General features: G+C 37.4%; 1 protein-coding gene across 6 annotated transcripts in view; it reads right to left on the reverse strand.

Annotated features, from left to right (window-relative positions):
• The window catches only part of slmapa (sarcolemma associated protein a), a 91,206-nt gene that overhangs the window by 37,684 nt on the left and 31,072 nt on the right, over positions 1–22,450 (reverse strand). For all 6 annotated transcript variants that reach the window (XM_059329482.1, XM_059329486.1, XM_059329485.1 and 3 more), the window contains 3 exons: positions 8,191–8,227; positions 2,399–2,461; positions 437–532 (listed from right to left, as the gene is read on the reverse strand). In XM_059329482.1, the coding sequence (XP_059185465.1) occupies positions 437–532; positions 2,399–2,461; positions 8,191–8,227 (196 nt within the window). The remainder of the gene's footprint in view (positions 1–436; positions 533–2,398; positions 2,462–8,190; positions 8,228–22,450) is intronic.

The following is a 22,450-nucleotide window of genomic DNA, read 5'->3' on the forward strand; positions in this document are numbered from 1 at the left end:
ACACAGTATCATATCACAGTGAGAGAGAGAGAGAGAGAGTTGTGTGTAAGTCGATTGCTTCCTTCTTTAAGGGAACATCTAATAAATCACCTTTAGTGCGAGGAGGAAAAAACACCATATTTAGTATTTTTAATTTCATAGCATACGACATGTTTTTCTCTTTTATAGCCTGCTGTGACTTGTTGCCTTTGGGGAAGGTGTTTGTTCAGAAGAGTTTATTCTCATAATGAGGATATTTAGTTCAGGAGAAATGTTTCCACAGCTCAACAAGCGAGTCTCCTCCTATCACACAACGCTGTTAATGATCACATCGCTAGCATTCAACAGGCAGAGTGTGTTATGTAATATTATGCATGTAAGATATATCATGCTGTCTGTCAGACTAAAGGAAACAGACTTTCTATCACTAACTGTGAGGATGTTTTAGTGTTCCTACCTGCCAGCTGCTCTCCGAGGCCTCCTGAGTGTTGGCTAGCAGGCGCTGCAGCGTGGCTAGCTTCTGCTCCAACATCTGCTCTCGGTGTAAGGCCTCCTGCAGACGGACAGGAGAATAATAATAATCAATACAACCAGGAAGAACTAAACCAACAGGGGCTTTTATTGTGAAGAGAACCAGGTTGCAAGTTTTATTTTTAAATCCTTCTTCTAACCCTCTATGGTCGGTCTTGCCCCCATTATTGGCCTGTCAGATTCCTATAATGCATCTTTTTGAGTGATGTGATACTTTAAAAAGAGGGAAGAGTCTAGGGAACCAATAGCAACGCTTTAATCTGTCACATGACCTCCAGGCGGCCATATTGAAACACTATTATCAGACTTTTCAAAGGAAACAGTTTTACCATTTTGCGTCACAAAAAAATCACTCAAAACTTAATTTCCCTTTTCCACCTGGAAGATATATTCCTACTGACAGGTGAGTAAACCTTCATTTATGATAGTTTCATAAACTCAGACTGTTCATTCACTTCAATGGGTCATTGGTTCAATGGAACAATGTTTCTTACAGGCAACATTCAGACAAGAAACCGGTTAAAAAAGTTCCTTTTATAATGTTTTTAATGTAAAATGTTATGTATTGTTCCCTGTTGAAGCTACTGAATCTTTTACACGTTTATTAAATTGTGTTTAAATTAATTCAACAAACTCTTTTTCACTTTGCTGCGTTACAACAACAGGTGAAATGCATCATTTGACTGTGAGGATCATTTTTCTTTTCTTTTTTTAACCAAAATAATAAAAAAAGGAGGTGATATTAATCTTCAGGAATAATTCCCCTCAACTTCCTTTAGGAATAATTTCCACTTAATCCTCAGCTTGAGGTCTTTTCTGTGCTTCACTGATCTTTTTAATAATTGATATATGAATAATATCAGCATGCTTTGTGCTGTATAATTATATATAACACTGAAAGTGTTCCCAGCAGGTGAATCTGCATGGTTTCTCCCTGACATCAACATCTGGACCTTTAATTTAACCCTTTCAGACACTAAGGCCTGAAAATGTCCACTTACAAAAAAAAAAGTGATAAAAACATTACAGATTGATATTTTTTTAACTTTTTTTCTGCATAAACCTCTTAAACAACTTCCACCCAGCTCAAAACTACCAAAGATTCAAAGATTTTGAAGATTTTAACCCTTTAAATGCCAGTTTGATTGCACGATGTCACTGATGTTTTTTTATGAAAAAAACACAAAAATGTAGTTATTTTCCATAATAAATAATTTTTGGCTGGGGCATTTGTCTTTATCACAGCCTTTGATATGTCAAAGATTAGCGACAAAACTGATTTTGATGCATTTTTAGTTTTTGTGTAGTGTCAGATTTAAAATTTACCACCTTTTCAGAACCTTTGGGCTGAAAATGTCCACTTCCAAAAAAAACGTGATAAAAACATTACAGATTGAAATTTTTTTCTACTTTTTTCTGCATAAACCTCTTAAACAACTTCTGCTCTGCTTAAAACTACCAAATGTTTAAACATTTTTGGCGTTTTGACCCTTCAAATGCCAGTTTGATTGCACGATGTCACTGATGTTTTTTATGGGGGGAAAAAACACAAAAATGTAGTAATTTTCCATATAATAAATAATTTCTGGCTGGGGCATTTGTCATTTTTAGCAGATTTAAAATCTACAACCTTTTCAGAACCTTTGGGCTGAAAATGTCCACTTATAAAAAATACTATACTATTGTACACAGTGTGTTATTGACCCATTAGACAAATTGAAATTTGAATTTCAAAATATATCAAGAAAAAAAACACGCATTTGCAGAATCCCAGCTAAAATGATATCTGGCTGAAAACGTCCCAGAGGGTTAAAAACACGTTCTAACATAAAGATTTACTGTCATTATGTTCAGTTCACAGAACGGCCAGTAGGTGTCAGTGTGTTACCTGGAGATACTGGGAGAGCTGGAACAGTTCCTGAGAATACATACTGGGAGTGTTGGCTGCAACCTGGAACACACACACACACACACACACACACACACACACACACACACACACACACACACCATGGTGAAGATATTTACACTGAGTCTGGAGTTCAGTCAGTGTTTGAATTGAAGATGGAAAATAAACTGATGGGAACCTTCAGAGGTTATGAACATACGCTGCATCTCACACATAGAACAACAAACAACAAACAGTCAGACACACAACAGGTCAGACACACACAAATCACTCACACACTCACTGTTTCCATGTTTACATGTTGTGATCATAACTCCTGAGCCTCCCATAATAACCAGCAGCAGCAATAATCAGACCAGAGAGCCACAAACTTCTTCTGTCCACTGAGTTATCAATTATCTTCAGGCCGCCATTGTAAAGAAGAATTTGTTTTTAATGACCTGCCTGGTTACATAAAGGTGAATGAATGAAATGAGTTATCGTCTTAAAAAGGAATAATTCAGCAGTAGTTTCACACACAACACCAGCTACAGTAGAGGTTTGAATCAGCCGAGATGATTTGATCCTGATACTTCAGTCACGGTACAATATTATTGAGATTTTAAGCATTTTGCGATATGGTGAGTATTGATACAATATATTGTGATTTAACTGTTTAACTGCATTTTGTGTCCACAAAATTTAATTCAATCAAGAATTGTTTTGTCCAATAAGAGAAAATTCTCAGTGTATTCATCTGACTTCAGTCTTTTTATTTCTCCTCAAAGAGAGTCAAACCACAGACTGACCAACAAAGAATCAGTCAGACTGAACTGATGTCAAACTTTAAGCTTCACTGCTCTCAATGTTTTTGAATGAAACATAAAAAAAGCTGAACTTTGCAGCGTTATTTCTTCCTGAAGCAGACGGTGCCTTTAGACTCCTGAGATCTGATATCAGGATAATAATAATAATAATAATAATCTCCATTATATTCCTAACAGTGAGCCTGCTGCAGCCTGCAGAAAAGAGAGAAAGTGAAACTACTGACCGCTCGTTGAATCGCTGACATCGTTACTTGGCGGCCATGAATTGATAAAATATCAATATGATCGATTTTTCCCCCACCTCTATGCCACAACCTGTTAGTTTTATTCAGACATGATTTTACTGCATTTAGAAATGCCAACGGTGTGATTTTGAACACTCAGACAAAGACTCAGTTCTGCTCTTTCAGTCTTATAATAAACAGAGTTTCTGTATTTTCTGATCATTAGTTCATTCTTTACATGTAACAGGCAGCTGAACAGAGACGACTGAGACTAACAGCTTTATTAGTAGTTTTACTTTAACTTTACTTTTTATTGTTGTTCCAAATAACATAGTGATTTATCCATACAGCTCTCAGTTACAACTATGTTATTGTTGGTTAATCAACGTTGCAGGACCAGAACAAATGGTCAAACCTGGTAACACTGGGACGACAACAACAACAACAACAACAACACATTTGGGAGCTTAGTTTTTAAGAGTCCTTCAGTTCTCTCAGTTTTATCTCTTGATTCAGTCACTGCTTGGCTCTTGTATGTTCTCAGACAGTGTGTTATTTTCTCCATTATATAAATTTCCTCTCCGATGACTGACAGGATTATTAAATGAGAGTATTTATTGATGATGTAGGTGAGTTAAACGTGGCTGCTCACCTTCATCAGCTGAACATAGTAAGTCGTATTATAAAGTCCTATTATACTTCCAAAGTTTAATACATTACTATTTTTTTTCTTTTGTAAAGCACTTTGTGATTTTATCTGTGAAAAGCTCTCTATAAACACATTTTACTGACTTACAGAATGGTTTTATTTACAGTTTTTATAATTCCTCAGAATAAAAAAACGTATTATTATTCAGGTGAGAACAAATAGACACACGGACATGAGATTAATATCTCTGAACATTCAAGACTGTTTCACAAAACTATTTCTCACCTGATCTAAATATTAAAACTAGAATTAGCAGCTCAGGGTTGTACGTCTGTGCCAACCAGTGTCAGTATATATGTATATATATATATATCTATATATATATATAGATATATATATATATCCACATGTCTGTCTGGACTCATGTGGTGAAGACTTTGTGGTGAAGACTTGAAATGAAAGCTTGGACTACATCAAGACGTGTGATTGCAGTGAATAATTCCAGTGAGAGTCTTTATTTAGAGTGTTTTTCCTGATAGAGAGCTTCATCACATGCTGCAGCAACCACCTGAAGCTGAGAACCAGCAGGATGAGCTGATGGACCACCAGAGGAACAAAAGGCTCCTGTCCTGGTTATCACCCAGGGAGAGAAGGGAGGAGGCTGGAGCAATAAAAACTTATAAAAAAAGAGTCTAACTCCTTGTTTGAGATCACATGCTTTGCAGATATATCTGATTCTGACAGAACACAGAGTCAAACATGATGTTTTAAATATGGATGTTGCTGCAAAGAAGCTAAATATTCTAAAAATTGGATACACAAGATAAGTGTCACCATTCCAAATATAGTCATAATCACATCATAGTCTTCTGTTCCTCAATAACGGCTGGAACAGTGTTTTTACAGGACATTGTAATGTGAAACAGTGAAGTGAACCTTTGACCTTTGTGACATTTTAACTTCATCATGTTGTCCGACTAGAGTGAAATCTGAGTCTGAGGGATTCTTGGTTCTGTGAGTCACAGCGACTTTGACCACAAACTTCAAATCAGTTCAATTATGAGTCCTTATGAGGATGTTGTGTGAACAACAGAAACCACAAGACTGAAACTACAGCTGATAAAGATAAAAAATATGAGAAAACACAAACAGTGAAGCTCAGGCTGACACAACATACACGAGGCAGAGCAACGGAAACTCTGACTGGAGTCCCCAGAGTCCCCAGAGTCCCCACAACTGATTGGTCTAAAAACGCCTGTTGCCTCTCGTTATGGCTGGTTACGGCTGGTTACGGCAGGTTACGGCTGGTTACGGCTGGTTACGGCAGGTTACGGCTGGTTACGGCTGGTTACGTCAGGTTACGGCTGGTTACGGCTGGTTACGGCTGGTTACGGCTAGTTATGGCTGGTTACGGCTGGTTATGGCAGGTTATGGCAGGTTATGGCAGGTTATGGCAGGTTATGGCTGTTTATGGCAGGCTATGGCTGCTTATGGCAGGTTATGGCTGCTTATGGCAGGTTATGGCAGGTTAAGGCTGGTTATGGCAGGTTATGGCTGGTTATGGCTGGTTATGGCTGGTTATGGCTGGTTATGGCAGGTTATGGCTGCTTATGGCAGGTTATGGCAGGTTATGGCTGGTTATGGCTGGTTATGGCTGGTTTTGGCTGGTTTTGGCAGGTTATGGCTGGTTATGGCTGGTTATGGCTGGTTATGGCTGGTTATGGCAGGTTATGGCTGCCTCCAGCACAGAGGCATGAGAAGCTCAGACTGCAGTGAAAGCAGGTGACGATGACCCATTTTGGGTGAAGCCACAGCTACATGTAGTCAGAAACCACTAACTCTCTCTGTGCATACAGTACATTTACACCTCTGTGTGTGTGTGTGTGTGTCCTTAGAGACCTGGGAGCTGCTTTGAGACACTTAATTATGTTAGAGAAGTGGTTCAAATTTAATCACAGCTCCTCCCTGACACACACACACACACACACACACACACACACACACACACACACACACACACACACACACACACACACACACACACACACACACACACACACACACACACACACACACACACACACACACACACACACACACACACACACACACACACACACACACACACACACACACACACACACACACCATCAGCTGCCTACATTCCTCTCACGGTAACACTGGGGCTGTTGTTCTGTTGCAGGGAAACAGAATCACCAACACGGTGAAACGAGTCAAACAGTCACGTGACGCCCAACGTTTGCTTTGTTTACGCCGCCATGTTGGCAGGAAAATGATCATAAAATCAGAAAAGTGCCATTAAAAGTTGATCCCAGGTGAATCACCAGGATGGAATGATGAACTCATAAATGTTTTCTCTTTGACTTCTTGCTTGATATCCCGTCGCAGCGTCCCACTATGAAGAGACGACGTGTTCACTTGTTGAGATAAACTGCTGCTTTCCTGCCAATACGTCCATGTTTTGATTTCAACTGTTGAACGTGGAGTTGCATGACGTCATTTACCTCAGCTGCTTACAGTTACAATACAGTAAAATATGTGTAAATATAATAATATTGGTGTAAATATAATAATGTGTAATAATATACGTTAGCCATTACATTTTTCATTCTTTTTTCTTTAATATACAGAAATTGACTGACACTGAACAGAAATGATAACTTATTCTAATTAATATTTTTATTCCCATTTATTCTTTATTTGCTCAGTTATCATTTATAAAATTGTCTGACATTGTTTGTGTAATGTATAATAATGTTAAATACTATATACTAAAGTTTTATGTTAAAGAAAGTAGCTCTCTGGATACATGAAGGGTGGTGGGAAATCAGTGCACAATCCACTTAAAAAAGGTCGATTTTCATTCCAGCTCAAAAAAATTACTATATCAGCCGCCAGATGGGTTATCGGTGAATTTTCACCCTTTAAAATCTGTATCGGCCTCAAACCCCCGTTCATATCAGGCTCTACTATTAAACTCCTAACTAGATGGTGGAAACCATGGAAGGGAAAATCCTTTGCAAGACATGCGACGAGTGTATATATATATATATATATATAGTACATATATATAGTATGTATTGCTGCTGGTGTTGCTGTGTGTCTCAGTGTGGCCGTCAGCTCTGTGATGATGGAACAATGATGCTACAGCTCAATGCCAGAGTTCATTAGCTGGAGATAATAATGCAGATATAAAGTAAATACATTTCTCTATTTATCCTGCAGATTTTTTTTCCTCAAAGGAGAAAACAGGGCATGAGCAGATATATACAGTCATGGAAAGAATTATTAGACCACCCTTGTTTTCTTCAATGTCTTGTTCATTTTAATGCCTGGTACAACTAAAGGAACATTTAATTGGACAAATATAATGATGACAACAAAAACAGCTGATAAGAGTTTAATTTAAGAGCTGATATCTAGACATTTAACATGGTTTTCTTGATAATGATTTTGGTTATTATAAAACAAACAAACATGAAAAATGTCTAGATATCAGCTCTGAAATTAAACTCTTAAGAGCTGTTTTTGTTGTTATTATTATATTTGTCCAAACAAATTAACCTTTAGTTGTAACAGGCATATTTTTTCCATGACTGTATGTTTGCTTTAGCAGCACTTAAACAGTTTTAAATACACTTAAAGCCACAAAACTCTCAGAGTGAACAGTGGGAAAAAAAACCCTGAACCACATGAAATACTTCTGGAGAATCTGGCAGAAACCTGCATTCCTCTATCAGCTGATACCACACACACACAGACACACACACACACACACACTCACACACACACAGACACACACACACACAGACACACACACACACACACACACTCACTCACATACACACTCACACAGACACACACACACACACACAGACACACACACACACACACACACTCACACTCACATACACACTCACACAGACACACACACACACACACAGACACACACTCACACACACACACAGACACACACTCACACACACTCACACACACACACACACATGTAAATGAGAGCAGACATGAACTCTCAGACGGGACAACAGAACCAGAAGCAGGTTTTGTTCTTACCTTGTCTACAGGTAGTGGTAACGGAGCCTGGATGACACTGAAAGAGGAGGAGAGAGGAGAAAAACAGTTGGTCACCATGGAAACAGAGAGGAGGAAAGACACATGGAGTAACCACGGCGACAGAAGAAAAGGAAAAAAAAGGCTCCTGAAGGTTGTTTTTTTTTACCTTCTTATTAACTAAAAACCTCATTTCATCACACCCAAGTCTCGACTCTACGACACTTTAGGACTTTAAAAAAAGGTTCCTTTTGTTTGAAATGATTACTTCCTCCATTAGGTTATTGATTTGTCCTTGATAGTGAATTTGATATCAGCTCAGAAATCAGATTTGCATCAGTACAATCAAACAAAAATAAGAATATGAGAGAATAAAACTCACTGAAGGAGATAAAAAAAACAAGCACCAAGCAGGAGAACACCGACACAACAACTGGACTGAAGACTGTTCAGCTGATTAAACAGTCGGCCTTTCCTGATCAGTTCCTTATTAACACATCAGAGCAGTGAAACACGTCAACACTGAGTCTCCTAGTGGGAGAAACTGCCCCCCACCTTCATTTTATTTATTTAAGGTATTGTATCTAGCAGCTACACAAGGTCACACAGGTTTGTTCTAGCTGGAAACAGTCAGAGTTGAGGAATGAAGGTAAACTTGCCTCTGGCCAGCTCTGTTAATGAGTAACTACCAACACCAGCAGAGCAACTATTCACCTCTCAGGAAATTCATCATACAAGCAACTTGTACAGAGTAAAGAGTCAGTTGACAGCTTTTAATTCCTTTTAGCTTCCACCAAACAGAAAAATAACCCTTTATATGACTCTCTACAAATCCACTGAAAGTGTCTGGAGCAGTCTGAATCAAACACCTATTAAACATCTATTAAACATTTAATAAACATATATTAAACATTTAATAAACATCTATTAAACATTTAATAAACATATATTAAACATTTAATAAACATATATTAAACATCTATTAAACACCTATTAAACATCTATTAAACACCTATTAAAGATATATTAAACACCTATTAAAGATATATTAAACACCTATTAAACATCTATTAAACACCTATTAAACATCTATTAAATACCTATTAAACATCTATTAAACACCTATTAAACATCTATTAAACACCTATTAAACATCTATTAAACACCTATTAAACATCTATTAAACACCTATTAAACATCTATTAAACACCTATTAAACATCTATTAAACACCTATTAAACACCTATTAAACACCTATTAAACATTTAATAAACATCTATTAAACATCTATTAAACATCTATTAAACACCTATTAAACATTTAATAAACATCTATTAAACACCTATTAAACATCTATTAATCATTTAATAAACATATATTAAACATCTATTAAACATCTATTAAACATTTAATAAACATCTATTAAACATCTATTAAACATCTATTAAACATTTAATAAACATCTATTAAACATCTATTAAACACCTATTAAACATCTATTAAACATCTATTAAACACCTATTAAATACCTATTAAACATCTATTAAACACCTATTAAATACCTATTAAACATCTGTTAAACATCTATTAAACACCTATTAAACATCTATTAAACATCTATTAAACATCTATTAAACACCTATTAAACATCTATTAAACATCTATTAAATACCTATTAAACACCTATTAAACATCTATTAAACATCTATTAAACACCTATTAAACATCTATTAAACACCTATTAAACATCTATTAAACATCTATTAAACACCTATTAAACATCTATTAAACACCTATTAAACATCTATTAAACATCTATTAAACACCCATCAAACATCTATTAAACATCTATTAAACACCTATTAAACATCTATTAAACACCCATCAAACACCTATTAAACATCTATTAACCACCCATCAAACATCTATTAAACATCTATTAAACACCTATTAAACATCTATTAAACACTCATCAAACATCTATTAAACACCCATCAAACACCTATTAAACATCTATTAAACACCTCCTCCAGCCTTGTTCTGGCCTTGTTCTGATTTTGCAGCGTCAACTAAGGATCAAGTGTCCAAAGCTTGTTTTTCTGCAGCTGTGGTAGAGTTAAATGGAATAAAAAGGTATTTATTGACTCTTTAATGTTACAGCAGCTGACGTTAGCACTGACACAAACTTTAAAGACAATAAAGCTAAACACCCTCCACCTCCAACAGCTACATTACTATAGATGTTAAATGCTGTGCTGTCATCTGTTAGACCCATATCTATATAGAGAATAATTAATCTATGATCGAATAATGGTGGTTAAGAATTTGGTCGATCACATGTAATTTTTAATCAATCTGTGTTTTTTTTTAATGTCAATTTTATCTCTGACTGGTACCAGTATCACTGAACTGAAACATGAGCTGAGGATTAAGTTGGATAAAGCTACAGTTTACAACCTGAAAGTTGCAATAACAATTATAAAACACAAGAGGATTAATTAAGCGAAACTATCTGACTGTATCAAAGCTTGCTAGCATGAATTATAGCATGTGGGCTCTACTTGCAGACTATGATGTGTCAATAATGACCCTGATTAACCAAAATCATCAACGGTTTTAAGACGTACCTTCAGTCATGGAAAACATTATTACACCACCATTGTTTTCTTCAATTTCTTGTTCATTTTGGTACAACTAAAGGTACATTTGCTTGGACAAATATAATAACAACAACAATAGCTCATAAGAGTTTAATTTAGGTTTATTTTAGCTTTATTATTTAATAATAATCATCATCATCATCATTCCCCATGGTTTTATTGATAATGATTTTGGTTATTATAATTAAAACCATGTTAAATGACTAGATATCAGCTCTTAAATTAAACTCTTGAGCTATTTTTGTTGTTATCATTATATTTGTCCAAACAAATGTATCTTTAGTTGTACCAGGCATTAAAATGAGCAAGAAATTGAAGAAAACAACGGTGGTCTAATATTTTTTCCATGACTGTAAATGGTAAATGGACCTGCACTTATAAAGCTTTTCTAGTGTCTTTGACCACTCAAAGCTCTTTACACTCCAGACTGACTCATTCACCTGTTCACCCACACATTCATCCTGGTGGCAGAGGAGACCCTAAACGCTGCCACCAGCAGGAATTCATTCACACACGATGAACGCCCAACCAACTCTACCAACTGAGCCTCAGCCGCCCTATAAACCAATGACTACCAATAAACTATAGTTCATAAAAGCATGACATTATGAATCATTATGACACTAATATAACAGAAAATCAGGTGTAGATGTTTTTTAAAGGGTTGAGGTGGAAAATGACTTTCATTAGTGTTTCATACTGAAGGCCAAAGCTTTGGTTGGTGCCCTGGATAAAAGACACCTGGAAGAGTAAGCCAATGATTCAGAAGGACTCCTGTACCTTTAGCAGCAGCAGAGCAGTTCTCTGCAGAGATCAGGCTTTCTGCTGCAGCTGTTCTCCTCCATGTGATAAATAACCTGCTCAGAACAACATCATCCATCACAGGAACACCAGAGCCTGGTTCACTGTGCTGAGCTCAGTGTTTCTAGAGCTGCTTTACATCGAGCCCTGCTGCCCGTCGATCACCTGACACTCTGGAGGAATTTCAAGTATCCTCTGGGAAATAATCCTGCTAAACATGTCGTCCAACAAGATTCACAGTCTCATAAGGTGCTGAACTTTAAATGTTACACAAATCACAATCATTGTGTAATTGAAAGGTACAAGCAAGGTTAAAATGAACCATTTCTACAATTAGTGCCATTTTGGTCTTTTCTTCTGCGGCCAATTAAAAGTAATAAATTGACACTGAAAACCAGCGATCAGGTCCCTATCAGGCTCTTTAGTCCCAATGTCTTTCTGACTCTCGTCCTTAATGACTCCATCTTGCTGCTGCGTGGCTCCAACAATGTTTCTTCTACATTCACTCAGTCACAGCGGTCTGTCACGCTTTAATTCCCATCGCGCCGCCAATCACTGAGCATAATGTTTCTTATTAATAAAGTCTTATTTATCACTAGCGCCTGCAGCATTCTGTCACTCAAACAGACTCATCGCAGCAGGAGGCCACAAATCCATGAGGAGATTTTCTTTTTTTGCCAGTTCATAAATCTAATTTTCATTTTAAACATGTCACCTTGAGCTTCACTCAGAGCTTTATGTGAATATCCGTGTTTTCCATAAAAGTCTCAGCGATTTGAAGTGAAATTTTGAAATGTTTCATCAGATAAATGCAAACTAGGGACGTTTCCAAGCAAAGCTGCATAATCTTACTTTGGATTCAAATGGGCAACTTCTAATTGTTCTTCATGTCAGCCCATCATTATACAGTCATGGAAAAAATGATTAGATCATGCTTGTTTTCTTCAATGTCTTGTTCATTTTAATGCCTGGTACAACTGAAGGCATGAAAGGCACTAAAGACAAATATAATGATGTAGCTCACATGAGTTCTAGCCATGTCCATGGTTTTCTTGATAATAACCAAAATCATTATAAAGAAAATCATGGAAAATGACTAGATATCAGCTCTTGAATTAAACTCTAACGACCTATTTTTGTTGTTATCATTATATTTGTCCAAACAAATGAAACAAATTGACCTTTAGTTGTACCAGGCATGAAAACAACAACAAAGCAAGGAGAAAACAAGGGTGGTCTAATCATGTTTTCCATGACTGCAGTTTTCCTTCTTGGTGTGGGCATTTATGGAAAAAAACACCTAACCCTTAGCCTGGCTAACACCAGACTATTCTCTAATGAGGTCTAGTCTGGCAACGAGCAATGCTTTTCTCCGTAGAGCAGTAGTTCTCAACCTTTTTGAGTCGCGACCCCCAATTTAACATGCATGTTGTCACTGACCCCCGCTCACTGAACACAATCTCACACACACAGTTAAGATCACCCAAAAAAGAAACAAAATGAGCAAAAAAGACACAAATTGACCACAAAATGATCAAAAAAGACACAAAATGACCAGAAAAGACACAAAATGACCAAAAAAAGACACAAAATGACAAAAAAAAAGATCCAAAATGACCAGAAAAAGAAACAAAATTACCAAAAAAAAGACTCAAAATGACTAAAAAAAGACACAAAATGTCCAAAAAAAGGAAACAAAATTACCAAAAAAGACACAAATTGACCACAAAATGATCAAAATATACACAAAATTACCTAAAAAGACACAAAATGATCAAAAAAAGACACAAGATGACAAAAAAAAAACCACAATGACCAAAAAAAGACTAAATTACTAAAAAGACTAAAACACATGAACACTTTAACACAGTGGAGACAGAGCTGACTTCCAAAATGATTTGGCGACCCCCAGAAATCATCTCGCGACCCCAATTGGAGTCCCGACCCCAAGGTTGAGAACAGCTGCCGTAGAGGAGGTGTGGTTTACGATCCTCCAGAGCCGTTTATTGGACGCTTAGAATGTCTATCAAAGCGTCTGTAGGTAGCTCTTAGCCAATCAGATCAGTTATACCAGATGACGTAGTAGAGCAACAGAGATGGATGTTTGTTGTGTGTGTGTCTGTGAGAGAGTGTTGCTGCTGCTTTGCTTCTCCAGTTCTCGCTTTCTGCAAGATTATTTATTTTCACGCTTTATTCCCCCTCATGTCATTCAGCCACACATCCACTGATTTTATGGGCAATAAACAAGCTGCTGGGGGTCTCTGGGGGCTCCGCTGTCCCCCGGCTGGTAGCCAGATCACCCGCGGTGACCGGCGGTACGAGCCGGCGCTACCGGTGATCTGGCTACGAGCCGGGGGACAGCGGAGCCCCCAGAGACCTTTCGCCTTTCAACTTTGGCTCTAAACTATTTAAAACACCATCTACAGCTAAAGAGAGTTTCGCGTCTGCAGCAGCCATGTTGGATCCGGAAAACTACAAGCTTCCAAGTGGCGAGTAGTACGCGTCATCGTCTCTCCGTCCCTCCCCGCTCTGTGATTGGATCCTAAAACAGGCTAAGAAACCTCTCTGGTTGCCAGACCCTTTAGCAGTTCGAAATTAAATTTGAGCGCGCAAAGCAGTCTGGGTATACCCAGGCTACCTAACCCTAAAAACATTCTAACAAAAGGTTTCTCAGCTGTTTCTTGTAGTATTGGATGTCCTTAATAACAGACTAAAAGTTCACCAACATCTGATCTATAGAAAGGTTTCATTTCCAAGATGGCAGGAAGCACCAACACTAGACAAGAGATACGAGAAAGGAGAAATGTGTAATTAGTGAAGGGAACTGGAACGAGTCTGTGGTGAAGGTGCTCATCAGGAAGATCAATGGAACTGATGTAATAAATAATACAAGAGAAACTAATAAAGTTCAATTCAATGTATGCATGTTATTCATTTTTCTGAATATATGTACCGTTTATGTTGGAAATAATGTAAATGCATGGGCAAAATGAACATATCTATTTGATCAAATAATCATCTAGTGATATTCTCAAGAGCTTTAAATGATTCTTTGACCCAGAAAATGTAGATTTTGACACCAAGATTGACCTTCTGAGTGGCTTGGAAGATATATTGGTTCTCATAGATTTTATATGGCTGCCATCTCCAATCTTGATGAAGTGGCTCCCATCAGAAACTAAAACTTATGGTGATAGAGAGCATGTGGAAAGAACGTGGAGCTTTAGTCCAGCATGTCCCCTTTATTCAGCTCCTCCTCCTGACTAGAGGGAGTAACGGTCATTTCAAAGACCTGGAGGACACGATTTTAAAAATGAGGCATTTTTTGGAGTCATAAATTGGTGAACTTTTGGTAAGTTTTTAAGTACATCTGATACTACTGTTAACCACTGAGAAACCTTTTGTTAGAATTTTTTAGGGTTAAACCATAATTGCACCTGACTATTAGTCTGTTTGAAAAGTCTACAGTAGAAGAATGCTGGGCCTCCTCCTGGTCTAAGACTCCTCCTGGTCTAAGACTCCTCCTGGTCTCAGACTCCTCCTGGTCTAAGACTCCTCCTGGTCTCAGACTCCTCCTGGTCTAAGACTCCTCCTGGTCTAAGACTCCTCCTGGTCTCAGACTCCTCCTGGTCTAAGACTCCTCCTGGTCTAAGACTCCTCCTGGTTCAGACCTTTGGTGTGTGGAGCTCAAACTTCTGCATGAACTGAAGTCAAAGTTGCACAGCAGGTGTTTTCTACTCTGTCTGCATCAAGCTAATGGCTCATTTCTTAGCCCCCAACAGCAAGATCAGACCAGCACTGCTCCAAAATAAAAACCCACAGCATGACATGACCTAAATACACAGCTCTTCAACTCAGGATCACAAGAACATCTAGTCCACACACACACACACACACACACAGTGCAGCAGGACTCAGTCATCCACATCAGATCTGAGTGTGTTCTACGTGTGTGTGTGTGTGTGTGTGTGTGTGTGTGTGTGTGTGTGTGTGTGTGTGTGTGTGTGTGGTGTTCTACATGCGGTCCAGCAGAGACTGATGATGGAAAACACTGGCAGTAGTTTCCATCTGTGCCTGCTCAGATATTTCTAACACTTGTATTCACACGGCAGCTCCGACCTGTCGAGAGGACTCGTTGCTGCTTTGGAGAACATTTTGACCTCTTCTGCATATTTGGGAATTAACTAAAATATGTCTGTAGCAGAGAATGTCACAAAACTGTCAAGAACCAAAGAAAGCTGGCACCAAAGGTCAGATTAGCTCTCCTGTTATGTAATAGTTCCTGACACAAGATCTAAATTTATAGTATTTTAGGTTGATAACAGGTCTTAAACAGCAAGGACAGTTACATTTAAACATATTTGATAGTAATTCTAGTGCTGACAACTTCTGTTTAGCATGATAGTAAAGCAATCGGAGAGTTTTGAAAATGAATAACTGATAAATTGGAACAATAATGTCTTGTACACTTTAAAACAGGCACATAAGCACCGTTTGATGGAAGGAACCATCTGATAGCCTCTCCTCTGTGATGTGTGTTGATGCTTTGTCTTGTTTCTGTTGTTTATTTTCATTTTGTATGGTAATATATAATGTAATATATAATATATATATATATATATATATAATGTGCTGCAGAACAACAACCTGCAGTAAAGCCGTTTTTAACAGGCAGGCCTTTTTAAATGCAACACATGTGGCGTGACTTTTAATCCATTTCTGTATAATAACAAAAAACAGATTAAATGAATAACTTATCAAGGAAAAACCTAAATATTTTCCCTTTCAGCTTTTCAAACTGGGAAGATATGGGGCTTTTTGTATCATTGTTTTGTATAATTTTCAACTGAAGATCTTTAGATGTTTGATTATTACTATGAAGCCGGTTGCACCAAAGTTCATTAATTGGATTGGAGAAAATATTTTACATTATCAAGAGGTACACAGCTGCTCTGGGAAATATTAGATTTAAGTAATGAATGAATGTAGTAAACATAGTGAGTGATGCTCCAGAGCAGCTGCCTGAACTCATTTTATCACTGAATTTAAACGAAAACATGACTGGAACCCAGAAAGGAACCTTTTCACGCTAATTTATTAGTACTTCTATTACGATGGGTTGCACCGTACCATCAGCTGAAACACTGTTGTACCGTCAGTCAATGATCAGACCGCCCTTGTTTTCTGCAGTTTCTTGTTCTGATGTCTAGACATTTTTAATGGTTTTATTGATAATAACGAAAATCATTATCAATAAAACTATGGAAAATGTCTAGATAACAGCTCTTAAATTAAACTCTGATAATAACAACAAAAACAGCTGATATTTGTCAAAACAAATGCACATGTCTATTTGTGCTATTGTGTGTAGATTTGTTTTGTGCGTTTTGTTGTTGTTTGTAGTTGTGCTGCTTTCTTGTTCTGACCTGCTGAGGGATGCAGATTAACTACAATCTGTTACGGTGCACCAAATGGTGACATTTATGTTTTAAACTGTCCCTTTTAAATAAAAAATAAATACTTTAATTTTGACAGAAATGTCCACGTTTTTGTTTGGTCTAGCTAATGAAGACGTTGCCTTCGCTTGTCAGACTGTTTTGCCCGTTTTACACCATTTTCTCAATCATAATCAAAACATATGAGTTAAGTATTTAAAATCAAACAGTGCTGAGCCCTTGGTCCTGCAGAACACCAGGACCATTCCTGAAGGACCTCCCTTCTAGCCACAGATTTGAACAGAAGACCGGCCTGTTTCTAAAGCAATAACTTTTATATATACGAGAGAACAAAAGGAGTAAAAGATGCTTTCAACACAGCTGCAGCTTCTGCTTTGGCCTCTGGTGTTTTCATCTACAGACAGCATGAATAACAAATCCAAACACTGTGTTCTCTTGCAGACGTCAACTTGACTTCACAATATTACTTCAGACGTCTAGCTTCATTTTATGACAGCATGTTGAGCCCTTGGTTCCCCTTTAACGCTGAAAATGAAAAGCTCAAGCCTCAAATTGTTTTGGAATAACCAAAAAACAAAAGCTACATGAACAATCAGCAGCTTCAGATTCTGGACAACAGAGACGTTACCTGCCAGGTCTTCTTCCTGTGTGTGTGTGTGTGTGTGTGTGTGTCTGGTGATGATTTGTCAGAGGACAAAGTTCAGGCCTGTATCTCAGCCACTCCTGGGAGAAAATGGATCCTTCCTTCTTACTTCATTTCCCTCCTAGTTTGAGCGCGAGCAGCTGATTCCCCTCTACTTTTCCACAGCGTGAGTGAAGTCATCCCATAACACAAACTTTCTTTCTTTCTTTCTACTCTTTGCTCCTCCTCCTCCTTCTCTTCTGTGCAAAGCAGCTGATTTTTCTTCCTTTAACTTATGCAACTTAGTGTAGCTCCGCCCCTCCTGGCACTCGCTGTGAGGAAACAAACCGGCTCTCAGCTGCAGATATGCTCCTCTGCAGCCTGACGGCCGGTGGGAGGTTAAGGTGTGATGGCATGAGGAGGCGGAGTTCATTCATTAACACGCTGCCACTCACACAGAAAGTGACAAAGGTTCTGAAAATAAAAACGTCCTCTCCAACACTTGACCGTGAGTTTGTGTGAGAGCGTGGGTGTTTTAAGGAAATAAGGCAGCTGATAAACGACTGATAAGGAAACAAAGGAACGCCTTGTCACCACCAGAGAGATAACCACGGTGGTTCAACCTGAAACACTCTACATGTGTTACACTGACACGTTTTACCGTCATATTTTTACCTGACAGAAACGAGAAGTTGCCTCTGTCCTGTACAGAAACTGGAACTTTGAGTCAAACTTCACTAAGTCGGGCAAGGCAGGTTTATCTGTATAGCACCTTCCAACAACAGGTCAAAGTGCTTTACACACAACATTAAAAGCATTTAAAAGAGACATATATAAAATTATGTTTAAATATAAAAATTTAAGACTAAAAACAAGCAGATGAAATATTTAGGAAAAAAATATAGAAGTACGTTAAAATATACTTTTTTTCTAAATTGAAAGCGAGCTGATAATATATATTCTTTTAAATATCAAAATCTCTACTCATATCACTAAACGAGAGGAGTCTATAATCTATTCTCTACTCATATCACTAAACGAGAGGAGTCAATAATCTATTCTCTACTCATATCACTAAACGAGAGGAGTCTATAATCTATTCTCTACTCATATCACTAAACGAGAGGAGTCAATAATCTATTCTCTACTCATATCACTAAACGAGAGGAGTCTATAATATATTCTCTACTCATATCACTAAACGAGAGGAGTCAATAATCTACTCTCTACTCATATCACTAAACGAGAGGAGTCCCTTATTCTATTATCTACTCATATCACTAAACGAGAGGAGTCTATAAACTATTATCTACTCATATCACTAAACGAGAGGAGTCAATAATCTATTCTCTACTCATATCACTAAACGAGAGGAGTCTATAATATATTCTCTACTCATATCACTAAACGAGAGGAGTCTATATTCTATTCTCTACTCATATCACTAAACGAGAGGAGTCCATTAATCTATTCTCTACTCATATCACTAAACGAGAGGAGTCTATATTCTATTCTCTACTCATATCACTAAACGAGGAGTCAATAATCTATTCTCTACTCATATCACTAAACGAGAGGAGTCTATATTCTATTCTCTACTCATATCACTAAACGAGAGGAGTCAATAATCTATTCTCTACTCATATCACTAAACGAGAGGAGTCCATTAATCTATTCTCTACTCATATCACTAAACGAGAGGAGTCAATATTCTATTCTCTACTCATATCACTAAACGAGAGGAGTCCCTTATTCTATTCTCTACTCATATCACTAAACGAGAGGAGTCTATAATCTATTCTCTACTCATATCACTAAACGAGAGGAGTCCATTAATATATTCTCTACTCATATCACTAAACGAGAGGAGTCCATTAATCTATTCTCTACTCATATCACTAAACGAGAGGAGTCCCTTATTCTATTATCTACTCATATCACTAAACGAGAGGAGTCCATTAATCTATTCTCTACTCATATCACTAAACGAGAGGAGTCCCTTATTCTATTATCTACTCATATCACTAAACGAGAGGAGTCAATAATCTATTCTCTACTCATATCACTAAACGAGAGGAGTCCATTAATCTATTCTCTACTCACATCACTAAACGAGAGGAGTCCCTTATTCTATTATCTACTCATATCACTAAACGAGAGGAGTCCCTTAATCTATTATCTACTCATATCACTAAACGAGAGGAGTCCCTTAATCTATTATCTACTCATATCACTAAACGAGAGGAGTCCCTTATTCTATTATCTACTCATATCACTAAACGAGAGGAGTCAATAATCTATTATCTACTCATATCACTAAACGAGAGGAGTCAATAATCTATTATCTACTCATATCACTAAACGAGAGGAGTCTATAATCTATTATCTACTCGTATCACTAAACGAGAGGAGTCCCTTATTCTATTATCTACTCATATCACTAAACGAGAGGAGTCTATAATCTATTCTCTACTCATATCACTAAACGAGAGGAGTCTATAATCTATTATCTACTCGTATCACTAAACGAGAGGAGTCCCTTATTCTATTATCTACTCATATCACTAAACGAGAGGAGTCTATAATCTATTCTCTACTCATATCACTAAACGAGAGGAGTCCCTTATTCTATTATCTACTCATATCACTAAACGAGAGGAGTCTATAATCTATTCTCTACTCATATCACTAAACGAGAGGAGTCTATATTCTATTCTCTACTCATATCACTAAACGAGAGGAGTCTATAATCTATTATCTACTCATATCACTAAACGAGAGGAGTCTATAATCTATTCTCTACTCATATCACTAAACGAGAGGAGTCCCTTAATCTATCTGGTAACCAGCTTCACCCTTTTCGTTAAAAGCAGCATCTCTAAACTGCAGTTTTCTGGGAGTTGATCCAGATATGTGGAGAATAAAACCTGAAGTGTTTAGTTCTGACCGGTGGAACATATAGCAGATATAGAACAGACCGGTCCCTGAAGATCTGAGGTCTGGATGGTTCGTAGCTGAAGATCAGAAATGTATTTCAGCACGAGACCATTCAGTGCTTTGTACACCAACAATAGTATTTTAAAATCAGTTCTTTGACGGACAGGAAGCCAGTGTAAGGAGCTCAGAACTAATATGATCTACTTTAACTAGAGTTAAAGCTTTAATTCAACTCTTCTCCAACTTGTGAACTGGATCTTTGTGTTCTCCACGTGTGTGACAGCTCATTAAAAGCTGCTGCACGTTTTCTGACTTCTCTGGCCACGCCCCCATCAGTGATGTCACAGCAGGTGTTTCGCATTAGATGGGAAACACAATAATGTGGGTGTGTTCACAAACTTATTCTTCAATCTGTCACTGCTTTTCTTCAAACAGAATCTGATGGAAGTGGCGACAGGGAGCTCTTTGTTTTCTCTGTGTGGCGGAGCAGAGCGCTCTAAAGTTTAAACAGTTTAAGCCGTCAGTCCCAGCAGCTTCAGGGTGTTTTCTCTCCACATTTACTCCCTGTGGCCTGTTTTACACTAAAACACATCAGTCCAGCACCTCTAAACAGCACAACCATGGCCAGAAGCAGGGGAACTCAATGTCTTTTGTCCAATATAGCATTGTTATAATGCCTTAAATAAGAACATTTTGAAAAACATTTTTCAAATGTTTAATATTGGAAAATATTAGTTTGACTTTGCATCCTTTACATATTAAATCATTTCCTCTCTACTGTGTAAACAACCTGCAGTTTATTCAAAGATTTGCTGAATTTTTGTCACTTGACTTGACGTGTCTTCACAGTTCGCTGAGGAAGGCAGAATTTCATGTTTTTAGAGCATCTGATTAATGAAAATGATTCATTTCTGTGCAAATTCTGAATGCAGAATAAATTATTTCAATGAAATCTCACTATTTTATGGTTTGATTCGTAATCTTTTTCTCACAGAAGTGTTTGTCGCGCATGAGTCATTCAAGGCCTGTTGGAAATTTGAAAATCTGACCATAATTTTACATTTGACAGTTTCTGGCTATGCTATGCAAGTTTTGTGATTTATTTACTTTTTTAACATTTAGCATGCCTTTAAAATTGGCTGGCAGGTTGTGGGGTATCAGAAAATATTTTCTTATTGCATTTCCAACAGTTTTAACGGCATTTACATTAATCAAACACTTCTTTTGCAGTTCTGAAGTGACCAAAGACAGATCTGGTGGAATGTATGAATACAGGTGTTTTGCCTGTATGAAGCTGTATTTAGCTCTTAATGCTAACACGCAGGGAGCAGAAACATTCTTTAGCTATTAATAAATCCGTCTGATTTAGCTTCATCACTCTCCCTCCTGCTGCACATAGAGGCAGAGCTGCACACTAAACACAACCACATGGATCTTCTTCATTAATATAATATATATATATTATATTTATATATTTATTATAAAGACCAAAGACATTTATTAGAATCTGACATATCTGAGTCATAGTTTCATGTAGATTATTGACGGTGGGTGGCATCACGCCCATGATGGGTTGTTTATAATGAAGATGTGATTGATTGATGATTAATCGGATTAATAAATAATAGATTGATCCTCTGAGGATTATACAGCCTGCTAGTACATCCGCTACATCTCAGCAGCGTTTGCAGCAGCTGGTTCTTGAATTGTGAAATTCCATTTAAATTAAATTTGAGGCTCCGCAGCAAGACACTAATATCAGAATATCAGAGAATCAGAGCTGATGC

This window comes from Centropristis striata, chromosome 3 (assembly GCF_030273125.1).
Source record: "Centropristis striata isolate RG_2023a ecotype Rhode Island chromosome 3, C.striata_1.0, whole genome shotgun sequence".
NCBI classification, from domain to species: Eukaryota; Metazoa; Chordata; class Actinopteri; order Perciformes; family Serranidae; genus Centropristis; species Centropristis striata.